Source organism: Lichenostomus cassidix, chromosome 2 (genome assembly GCF_008360975.1).
Source record: "Lichenostomus cassidix isolate B80296 chromosome 2, HeHo_3.0, whole genome shotgun sequence".
NCBI lineage: Eukaryota > Metazoa > Chordata > Aves > Passeriformes > Meliphagidae > Lichenostomus > Lichenostomus cassidix.
In genome coordinates, this window is record NC_139482.1 from 93,721,149 (window position 1) to 93,733,710 (window position 12,562).

Consider the following 12,562-nt stretch of genomic DNA (forward strand, 5'->3'; position numbering starts at 1 on the left):
TAGATCAGCAGATTTTAAAATTTCATTTTATTGTTTTCTGTAGGTGACACTTGCAAGACTACATACCATCTGCTGAACTGGTGCAAACAATATTATTTACAGAGCTGCTAACAACTTTCCTTTAAAAGAGATAGCACTGGGTGACTTGACAAGGAGGCAACATATGATTCCCTTAAAATTGTATTTTCAATCGAAGAGAGAAGTGGATGGAGAGCAAAACATATACTTGCCAACAAGGCTGGCTAATATCCCAGGACTGTGGAAACTGGCAGGCACAAGCAGGACTGCTGAGCTAATAAATGCAGCAGCCCCTCTACAGGCTCCTCTGCAACTACACAGAGTGCCTCACTGCCTCTGTGAGCTTGCAGCAGCAGCAGCAGCAAAGCTCTGGTTCCTGCATCCCTGCCAGATGTTTTTCAGCTGAGCTTGGAACAAATTTCCTGAAGAATCAAAGCTTCATCAGCTGGTATCTGTAGAGATCAGCCTCCAAAGGCTAGGTCAAAATTGGCCCTGTGAATGATGGAAATTAACATTCTATTGCCATGAAACATTCATTTTGCAATAATATAAAAGCAGGGCATACCCAGATATTTCTTGTTAATCCTGGTAAGTGATGCTTGCATCTTCTCTAATAACCTCCAGTATAATAAAATACTCCTAAAAACTTGTTATTTCTTGGAATTTATATCCCATACAGAAAACTGTCCATCCAAAGTAAAACGATCTCCTGTCTTAGACTCAACAGAGCACTAAGTTATGCATTTTATCATACTGGGTGAGGGAAGTGCATCCACTCACTGCGTGTGCGTGACAAACCCCAAACTGATTCACATCTCCTATGCTCCCAGTCTCTAGGGTCCTCAAGCCAAGGAGCTCAAACCCACTGTAACCCACCTCTCATTACCTAGCTCTGTAATAAGACTATTCCTGCCAATTGGGATGATTCAGTAAAAGTGGATGACCGCAAGATTAAGTGTCCTCAAACACACAGCATTATAGACAGCACTTCTTTTACCTTCAATGCAGCACATCATGTCACACTAATACTTATGTGCTCTCACTTCACTCAACACAGATCTTCTAACACAACTGCTTTGACAAATGAAAACCACCTCTAATTCTTAGATGACTTACTGAAGCTGACAAAACCACTTCTACTTATAAAGAAAAATATACTGAAAGCAGGGGCACTCTTAAGGTAGCAGCATAGAAACACAGCCCCCTTCCCCCAAGGTTATCAAATTCAGTTTTCTGCAATTCTAGAGAGTGATTTAATGTGTGCTCAATACAAAGGAGTTCACGGAACATTTGCCCCACATGAACCAAACAATGCAACAAGAAGTTTTGTACAGAAACTGTGTGACCACTGCAGAAGCTTTCTGTACAAGAGCTTTCTGTAAAGTAGTTCTTAAATAGCAAGAAAACAGGTATTATGAGTGCAGATAGGCTTCATTATATAGTCTTGCTTTAGGAAACTACATCAAAACATACTAAAAGAACATTATAGTTGTATGTTCAGCATGAAAAGAAAATAAAAAATGCTATAGTGGTATAATCAAATGTTTAACTTGCCCCTCTTGTAAGCCTGCATCACAACACATACATCTAATCATATGCCATTTATCAAATATAATGCTGATTTTTAAAAACTTTTTGAACATCAGCTCTTGGAAATTGCCCATAAAATACTTCCATGGATTCCTTTATAGTACACATAGACTAGACACCTCACTGCAAGGTATTAAAAGTACTGAAGAAAGCAAAAGAAGTGCACTTAAGAATAAAGAATCACTTAAGAAGCAACCTGAGATCATTTAATAAGTAGTCTATAATAAACCAAAGACACAGGCAATAGGCACCAGAAGTAATTTTAACTGTTCAGTCATGTGATTCTTTGAGAATTTCATCTACTGCCCTAACACGGGGATGGGTTTTAGTGGTGTAACATGGGAGGCTTTGCCATGCAACCAACCCTATGGCCAACTCTCATCCAAACACCCTGGCTGGCAAGGAGAAGTAAAACTGGAGCAGAAAAACAAGACTCTGAAGAACTGTAACTAGATCCAGTTGCTTCCAGTTCTAATAAGTGCCTGGTGAGTACTTAGGCTGCTAAGCCTTTTAGAGAACTTTTCCTTTCTTGGTGAAATGGTTGCAACTCAACCGAGAAAAATTTCAAAACCGCTACTGCTTTGAAAAGGCAATGCAGATAAGCAGCCTCACCACGGAGAATTCCAACAGACACTGGAGCAGCTGTGAAACAAACATTCAACATTAGCACTGTAGTGTTACCATTAAAAGGTTTCCCATCATTTGTTTTTCTTTATAAAGTAATACCTAAATACTGAAGACTAAGTTTTTAAATTTAGCTCCTAATTTAATATGTAATTACTGCTGCCCTGATGGTGTTTTAATGGCAATATATTTTTATTGGTGACTTCAAATGAACCTCATCTGATCACCTTAACCCTTCTCTCATCATGCTTTAGTTAATGACTCATTACCTGTAGTCACACCAGGGACATCTGTAAGGCTTTTCTCCAGTATGGACACGCTTATGTCGTGTCAGATGCGATTGTGTTGTGGAAGCAAAGTTACACTCATCACATTTGAATGGTTTCTCTCCTAGAAGGTGACAAAAGAAGATTATCAGTTTGCATCTATAGAAAAGGAAGACAAGCCCAAATTTCTGGCATATCCCTTGAGACAGCTTTTAGCCCATGTAGATATAGCAAACACAAATATAAAATAAATTTCCAAATACAAAGCATTAATTGCAAAATATGACAGAAACACATCAGTATCCAACTGGCTTCCCACATGGAATTACACAGCAGCAAAAAGGAGAAAGAACTGCACTGAAACAGAGTAACCAAGGTACTGGGTCTTATTTAATGAAAATATCATAATTAGGTGACAGGCACTCCTCTCACACAACACCTTTTCTTGAAGTTGGGCCAAGAACAGCCCCTAAAGCAAAACTGGGGGAGACAGAAGGTGAAAAATCACACTGATGCTTGTATTCAGTACCTGCTCAGAAAGGAACATCTCCAGGTGGAAAGTGTCTTTGTTTTTGTCTCCAACCTTGAATTTTTAATGTTACCCTTTAAATAACATAAATAGACTGGGACTGAGAATATGAACCAGAACTCTCTGCTCTGTTCCCCCTATCTTGCCTGCTAGTCCTTGTGAACATTTTCTGAACAGCAGGCCAGTTTTCAGCAGAAGGACTTGAACGGTTAATGAAAATAAAACAAACAAAAAACCAACCACCAAATCTGGACTAGGACAGTAATATTTTCAGAATACTAAAATTCAATCCTTGCTGAATATGCAGCTGCACTGAAAATTTCTAGAGGACTACTAATTGAAGAAAAGTAAAAATTTTTAGTGTCTGAGTTGCTATGTGAAAAGAGACCTTTCCAGTGGAGGGGTCTGCCCCTTAGAAGGCACCAAAACAAAACCTCATGACACATACACATTCTGTGATGCCTAGCTAAGACACCTGCATCCCATTTTTTCCAACTGGTTGCCAGAGAAATATTCTGTGGGGCTTACAGGCAGATGTAGTTACCACTTAGGGAGGAAATAGATTGCCTTTTCTCTGGAGAAGACAAAAGCCAGCTCCTAACTTAGGTGATCTTCACGACAGTGTGCAAGCCTTCAAAAGTATTTATCTAAAAACTACATAAGGAATCGACATCCCTGACTTAAGATGTCTGGATAAAACTGTTAGGGACAGACATGTACCTTGCAGACTGTTCAGAGGTCTAGGACAGGCAGTTTCAAAATTGAACCCTAAGCCTATTAGCAGGTACAATTTGAAGTTTTTCAGACTGACAGAAGACTCACCACCAGCAGAAGACTAACAGTAAGAGTGACCTTTTGCAATCAGTAACAAAAGGCCACTCCCAAATGGCCGTGCCTCCAAGACAAATTTTTCCAGCCTGTTTATAGCATGAGACACTGAAGAATTTGAAATAGACTTTGCCAGAATTCTGAGAACAGAGAGAAATCTGCATTTTTAACTCTTTGAGATTGTTGGGGTTTTTCCTCCCAAGGGAAAAAGATGTGCAATGTCCTCGAGACCTGAAAAGCCTGTAATGCTGGATGAAAAGACAACAGAGCAGCTTCTGAAAGCTCTATAAAGAGCTGGAATAATTGCTTTTAGCAGCTGCTGGAGAGAATACAAGCCACTGTTTTTCATTTGTTTCATGGGACAAGGAAAGGTGAAGGGGCAGGACACAAAGCTGAAGCCTCTATGCTGGACAAATTGAGACTGCTAGAAAGTATGTCTTTCCTGCCCCAAATGGGGTTTTCTTGTCAGACCCTGACACTCTGCTCTGGTGAAGCTGATTCTCCCAGCAGCTTGAATGGTAGTGGCTGCTGCTTCAATTAAACTCTCTGGGAGGCCATACACTCCCTAGCAACGTAACCTGTTCTTGAACTGAAGATTTCCTGTTCTGATTTATTTTATCATCTAGCGTTAAATAAGATAGCAACATTTTCAAGCCTAAGTAGTTAAGCCACAGGTATTTTAGATAACATACATACTTATTTTAACTGCTTTCATTTAAAACGCACTAGAACCTTGCCAGCCTGCCCCCTTGTAAAAAAAGGCAAATCTGAACTGAAAGGAGATTTTCAGTTTGCCATTCAGGGCAGAATGGATCAAGTAAAGGTTTGCTGCTGTGCCAGGGCAGGGCCAGTAGGGCTGACAGCCGAGTGAGGACCTGCTGAAGCCAGGAGGGCTTGCGAATTCCGTCGTGACCATAAGAAAAATGATAATCCTTCCCCACTGCTCCAGGAAGTTTCTCCTTAGGAAATCCTTGTGGCTAACTGCTCCTGTCAAGAGGACTATGTGTAAATCTCACCTGACAGAAAATACATCACTGCAGCACCACACAACAAAAGACAGCTAAACTGGGAGGAAAAAAGACAGCCTAGAACAGCCTGTAATTCTTAGCAGCTGCACATGGAAAACAGTATTTTTATGAAAAATTAACCAGGTTGATTAGTACAGTTGAAAAAAACCCTAAAAGACAACTAGGTATGTCTTTGAGCTGCATGATATTGAAAAGTATATTAGCTGCAGGAGTACTTTTATTTATTTGTTTATTTATTAAAGTTTTCCACACACCTACTGATTTAAGTATTGTCTTCCCTATCTACGGGCCAGGATGTTTCTAATCAGTCATTGTGTCCCAATTTTCCTTTGACCTTTCTTGCCCCCAGACATTTCAGGCAATAAACATAATTTTTTTACTATGGGCTGCCATTAAAAATTACAAGAGGACTCTTCTTAACCCTCAGTCAACATTCTAATTCTTATAAAATTAAAATTACACAAATAAAAATATGAGCTTGACTGTATTTTTTAAACAACAGTATGTAATAACTATAAAATAGTGTATCCAAAACTATAAGGACAAAGTCTACATATTTAAAGACCAATAAAGGAAAAAAACTGAAAAACCACCCCCTCATTACCATTAAAGACGACTTGTCTATGTCTCACCATCTCTACCCCTATCAATAACAAGCCCCATGAAAAAAAAGTATGGTGCCCAAAAACAACTCAATGGTCAACAAGCTCTATGGGAGGAAAACAATGAAGGACAAACATTCCAAGATCAAGGACCCACTTCACTTTGTTTTTAACACAAGCACTTTCAAAAAGCCACTTTCCTGACCACAGGATCACAAATGAAATGGGTTTGCATCTTTTACAATACTGCAACCAACTTCTGAAGTGCATCTGTTCTTTAAAGACACCTGACATGGAAAATTTGAGCTCCAACAATCAAAACTGGGGAAACCAAATGACAAAAGGTCCAGTTCATAGGGAGCACTAGTTTATGAAAGCAATTATTAAAGCTGTTTCTAACCAGTAACTAAAGATTTTTCTTTTTCTCTAGCTACTGGGCAATTTCTCTTAGGTAGAGAGAAAGTTTTAAAACCCCAGGTTTTTTGTGTCTTTGCTGGTCAAAGTTTTGCTATAATCAATTTACCAGTCTGCTGCAAATGTTGGTGTAAATAGAAAAGGGAAAACACCAAAGATGCTCTTCAAATTTCATCTCTTCTCTTGCTGAAAAGAGCAATAAGTCTTCTTACTTGCTACATTTTCTGTGGTATTCAACATTATAATTTTTTTAAGCTGTGGTGGGGAAGTTGAAGGTAAGAGGCTACATTATACATTAAATTCAATGCCGAGTAATGTAACTACACATTAAAGTCAAAGAGCAGTTCACATGAGAAATAGAAACACAAAGTGAGTCACTCATCTGGATAAAAACACATATATTATTAAATTTTCTTTCTTTATTACGTTGACCTATAAATGTCTTGAGAAGTGCAAGATTGAAATGAGTGAGCAGAAGCAATCATACAAACAGCGCTCTGCACAATATAAGCTACCATCTTCAAAAATACATGAAATTATTTGAACAAAGACATGATCTCCTTAGCAGTTCCATAGGTTCATGGTGACTGACACAACTGTACAGTAAGTTTATTTCCTCACTAACACTCCTACTGTAATGTACTTCTGTCATCCCCAGGAAGATCCCACCAAAACCAACACATGGGAAGCAAATGTTGACTGTCATTGTGCAGAAGATGAGAATGGGCTTTTTGCAATTTGCAACCAACATTAAAAAAGGGATTTCATGCAAGAGACCAGAGGCTGTGACTGATCAGCCCTGCTGGACTGAGACAACTACTAGAGCCCAAAATGGAAGTTTAGCGGGAAACGTAGAAGAACAGAAAACTAGAGTAACACCAAAAGATGAGCAAACAAAGGAGGAAAGCAGAACAATAAGAACAAGAACACAAAGAAAAGACATTTTAAAATTATGAATTGTTTCCATGTTTTCATTTAAAGCCTGAAATAATTTCCTAGTTGATCATGATTAAGGCAAAATATTTAAATTATCTGATATTATATGCTTCTTTCGTATGTGTATTTGCGTGTGTGTGCATGTGTGTGTGTGTATTTTTGGTGGCTGATTTACAGGTTATTTACCTTTTTTGTTACAAAGTTCAGGTAATCATTTAATTCTCTGTGAAATTCAACTTACTCTAAATCCAGCAAAACCTAAAATTCGCAACCTTATTTATCTTCCTATCTTCAGGAAGATTTTCTTATTGGAACAAAATACAAGTCAAAGAAACTTGCTCCAGGATGGCTCAAAACACAAAACCTTTTCTTCCCAGTGCTGTTGAGACACCAGAACTATGGCATCTATGTTCCTGCAGCACTGCAAACTGTCCCTTATTTACCACATAGCTCCAGCTGATACTGCGAGCAGTCCAAGTTTCTTAAGACAGTTTATCACAGCCGAGGCAGCCACAAGTGCCTATTGTAAAGCATTTGGCAGACAGAGATGTAAGTATTCCTTTCAGTGTGATAAAATTCTGGTCATACTCTGGACCACTCTTGAAGTTGCCATTGCTTCAATTCCCAAGATAGAAGATCAGGCCATGGACATTTACATAGTTAGTGAAAGACTTTTAGAATACCATAGACAGATTCTTGCAGAACAGGACTGGAGGAAGGTGCACTCATCACAAAATAATGTTGGAACATCTTCCCAGGACAAAATCAGCCAAAGACTTTGCTTATTCTCTGTCCAAAATGTGCATTTCCCACAGGACCAGGTCAATCATTAAGGATATAATGTACTTAAGACAGAATAAAAACATCAGCTGGTAAAACACCAGGAATCTCTTGACAGGTCAAATTATTTGTTCCTACTCTACAGTTGAGAAAGCCTAGATCAAGGAAATATGTATGCAGATGCATCATGTTTGCAAATATTTTAAGTACAAACATTTTTAAGGTCTTAAAACTAATGGCTTTCTCTTTCAGTTTAACATTCCTGTACTTCTTTTCATTTAAAAACAAAAACATCTCCTCAAGGGATAACATCCTATTTACCAAACTAGTCCCTACAGTTTTCTCAATGAGCGACCGAGGGCCAGATTCTGCCAGCTTTTTTCACACCAAGTTATACTTCATGCCCCCATAATATTTCCAAAATAAAAGCAAAATAAAGGCATTTCTCCAAGTACATAGAAATAATGTAATCTAAAAAGAGAAGAACAGAGTAAGAAATACCAGAACAAAGAGTATCAAAAGTTTAAGTGGCTGGTCCTATAGCCAGTCTTCTCTTGTGTCAAATCTCTACCAGCAGCTCAACATTTCTCTGGGGTGTCAGGACAACTCAGGCCTTGAGACTGGGACGAGAGGAGACTTGTTAAGTTGGTTAAAATTCCTTAACTACATGTGAGGATTTGTTCATTTGCCCTTGAATCGTGGGCCTCTGACAGATGATAGAAGTAAATCTTGGATTGGAAGATGTTCTGTGTCAGCCCCCTAGACAGCTTGTATTACAGTAGGGAATTATTTAAGCCATTTAGACTATTTTTGATACCTATCCCTTTCAAACCTGATTGTAATTTGCTCTGGCATTCTGCTTTGGGAAAACTGTGCCAACTGGGGACAGAGGAAAAAAATGTACAAAGAAAGGCACAAAGAGGAGTGCATGCAGCTAATGACTGAGATAAAGTTGAGCACTGGATGAAAATACAATGGAACCCATGTAAGTGCAACAATGCCAGCAAAGGTGGATTGTGTCATTCTCCTTGAAACAAATAGAAGCTACAGATAATTTTTCTGCTAAAGAATCATCTCTGATTGTTTGTGCCACAGAGGCAGATAAATGCCAAAAAGATAGATCCCTCTGCCTCTGAGATACTGTCCTGTATAGTATAAAGTTAATAGCAAAGTAATAACGAGCCTCCAGTCCTGACATAAAATATAAAGTTATGCTTGCTAGATGCAAGCTTCATGATCTATAACCTGTAAATCCTTGTGATCATAGCACAAGAAGTCTCTACCACACTGGCAAAAGAAGGGCAAAATGCCTTCAAAAGCCTGGACAGCTTTTCACCAGCAGTATACCATACTTTCAGCCTAATTTTGCACATAAATCAGGAAATAAAATACTTTTTTTCTTGGCTGGTGGCATAATGATACAAAAAATATAAATTTATATTTGATGATAAGGGCTTACATTTTAGAAACCAGATCTGCACTCACATAATAGGTAAAGACAAGATGAGTAAATACAAGAATTTGCATTTCTTCTACTTCCCCATCCTGAAATGACTGTTTACCATTTGTGTGGCTGCACTGACTATGAGTCCAATATATATGCAAGATCCCAATGTGTCACATGGCAGGCCAATAAAAAACAAAGGTAGCTCCTGTCCTCTTGACAACAATGATTTCTTTTTGTTAAAGGATTAATGAATTAATTAATTTCTTAGCCCACATTTGTTAAACTTAACCCAACATGTGAAAACTCTTCAAAGCTCCAGAAAAACGGAAACTCTTAATTACAACTGAGGCATACAGCTTCTATTCCAACAGTTGTAATTGCTCCTGTTATCACTCAGAGTGTAATAATAAGATAACATATTATATTTACTAAATTACTTTTATTGGTCACTTAAAAAATACAAACTTCCTGCAGTGAATGGGAACTAACTGTGGCACTACTCTTCCACAAATTTATATTCATTATTATTATAAAAAAAAAATCTTGAAGTAGGATTACTAACTAGACTTGCAAGCAAATTTTGGCTCTGAGTATAAATTTTTTTGGAGCTTATCAGTTTCAAGATATTGCCTGACCAGCACTGCAAACCCCACCTTTCTGAAAGCATCAGAATCTCCTCCAAATATGGTTGCTTTAAATAAACTGAAAACAGGGTGGGAGCAATTGGCTTAAGGCTCTCAAGAAAGAGAGTAGCTGCTCTCCAGGAAATTACACATTTAGATGGTATATGTCCTGAATGAAGATTAGTTTATACAGGGACATAATAAAATCTCCCACTGTGATTCCTTTACAAAATCCATGGAAAATTCATGATGTAACAACTATAGCTTCTCATTTGTTAGCCATTTCTTTCCACTGTACATTAGACAATGGTCACTTAACTCACACAGCAATTCCTGATGATATTACATTATCCTCATGATGGTCAGTAAAACAAAAAAACTACAGTGGCTTAAACAGCAACACTTCTACGTCTGTTTGAACAAAATCTATTCAAATAATCAAACACTTACAAGGAACTACTAAAAAGCACAATTAAGGTAGAATGTATTAATAAATGTTTAATACTTACACTTTTTCTGGTCTTCTGAAACTAAGAACCAATTTAATTTTGTCTGATATTAAAATTTTATAACCAGGTGGTAGGAAAGCTTTACTAATTCTGGAAGAGAAATCTTGCTTTACATGCCAGCCATGTGGTAACTCTTAAAGTTGCACCTATTAATTACAAACTATCTTAAAATTACAAAAGGGCAACTGAAAAAACACTAGCTTTCAACTATGCTTCAGTCCAAAAGAATGGATTAATCTATATGTAGTCTCTAATTTTCACCCAAGGACATTCTAGCAGTCTCTCGCAAAATCTTCACAGTAGGTAATCTATTTGGGCCTCGCAAAAAAAAAAAAATAGTAGACTTAGTATTCATTGAAAGAAGAAAGCCAGTCTTTACAATTCTACTTCCTTCAGAAAAAAAACCCGAAAAAACCCAAACCCACCAAAAATACCCCCCACTCTCCCCCCAGCAATTATTCAAACTCCCAGCCAACAGATTTGATGCAGATGCTGGGCATACTGATTTCACAAAACTGAGAAAAAGCAAAGTAAACAATGAGCCGATGTATTATTTGTGCTGTAACGTGCTATTTGACTTGTGTTACTCCCCAGTGTAGAGGGACTCCCTTGCTGGGGAAAATATAGCAAAGAGTAAAGACAGCTTTACTGACCTGTGTGCTGCCGCCGATGCTTGGTGAGGGCATGACGTGTCCCGCCGGCAAAGCCACAAAGGTCACAGAGGAACGACTTCTCGCCTGTTGCAACAATAAACAGATGAGGGACTGCGGAGGTCACAGATCATTAAAACATATCTATCAAGGCTTTCAGGGTTACTAATTCCTCCAATCAAATGTTTCCATGTAAATATGTCAAATGGGAATGAAATTACCACTGCGGTTTATTGACTGTGATAAAATCTGAAAAGCACCACTGAACATAATTACATACTTGTCAGACCCATAAAAATTAGCTTTATTATCAATGGAATGGTTTTGTACAACTTCATTTCTGTTAGATGTCTTCCAGATGGGGCTGCTTTATGCACTTGAACAGTTTTTATGCATATCCTGATTTTTTACAATTCCCATACATCTGGCCTTTCTGTGCTGAGTAAAGATTGCCTGGAAAAAAAAGTTAATATACTGTATATATGATACTGCTTAAATAAAATATATTTAATTTACTAACAAATTAAAGGTACTGAGGAATTTTCAACAGACTAGGTCACAGTCATCTCTAGTTACCTTCTCTTTATTAATAAGTATTAAATTATTTTCTTGAACACAAGAAGAGCGCAGGCAACAATAAAAGCCAAATTATTCAGTACCAGTGGCAATTCAGCACTGTTTATGTTTCTAAAGTTTTCATGACATAAAGAAAACAGGTCTGGGGATTGTTACTGAAATTGCAGCAGAACTCACATTGTTCGTCTTCAAATGATAATTCTTCATTCCAAACCTCTGGACGAATTTGAGAGATTTTGGCAAGCTCAGTACTCATTAAAAGTGTATAAATGCCCTCTTTTTAGCTTTTTTTTTTTTCAACAGAAGCTAGGATTTTGTCCTGTTGCCTATAAATACAGTTTATCATCTCACAGCAATGTATTTACTCTGTATGTATGAACATGCACAGAAATCTCAGCCCATAAAGGCCACATGGAAGCAACCTCAGGTATAGACTCAATTACCTCAGATAAGACTGAAATTTTTAATTTTTTTTTTTTTTTAAAGAAGCCCATTAGTCATTTGGAGCCAAATTGTCTTCTTTTGCAGTAACACAGCAGAGAGGGGGCTAGTGGAACAATGATGCTGAATTCATTGAAACTAACAGTCTCTTTCCAATTCTTCCCCGTGGGGAAGGAAATTTAGTTCCTACAAAAGACGGCTGAGTTAAGAGGTCCAGTGTCAAATTACCAAGTCCTCCTGTGGAGACAGAAGGATGGAAGCCTCCACGCTGTTTATTCCCACATAACCAGGCACAGGAATACACAGACCTGCTGGAAAGGCACAGTGCCTCAGTTAACTTTGGATGCTGTTCATATCAGCAAGAGACCTTCTTGTCAGTGGGAGCTCCCAGGAGAGCCCTGCAGGAACCAGCTGCCCTCTTCCACCACCACCTTGACGAGGGCTCTGAGGAACCCCAGCTCCTCACCCCAGCTGCCTCAGTGAGGGAGTCCCTGGGCCCTGTGATACCAGGAGGAAAGCAATTCCACAGTTTCCAAGGCAGCTTGAATCCTACCACCAAAATGGGATGACAAAAGTCATCCTGATTAACCTCCTCCAGGTAGCAAGGCTATGAAACGCAATGGGCACATATTTCAGAATATCACCATTTCAGAAAAGAGCAAATGGCACATGGTTATTTTCTGCATCCAAATCTGGTGATG

The 12,562-nt window shown here is 38.3% G+C and overlaps 1 protein-coding gene across 2 annotated transcripts in view; it reads right to left on the minus strand.

Moving 5' to 3' along the window:
* ZNF407 (zinc finger protein 407) overlaps positions 1 to 12,562 on the minus strand; it is a 334,983-nt gene that overhangs the window by 123,577 nt on the left and 198,844 nt on the right. For both annotated transcript variants that reach the window (XM_085052423.1, XM_085052424.1), the window contains exons 6-7: positions 10,848 to 10,931; positions 2,502 to 2,622 (exon numbers count right to left, since the gene is read on the minus strand). In XM_085052423.1, the coding sequence (XP_084908549.1) occupies positions 2,502 to 2,622; positions 10,848 to 10,931 (205 nt within the window). The remainder of the gene's footprint in view (positions 1 to 2,501; positions 2,623 to 10,847; positions 10,932 to 12,562) is intronic.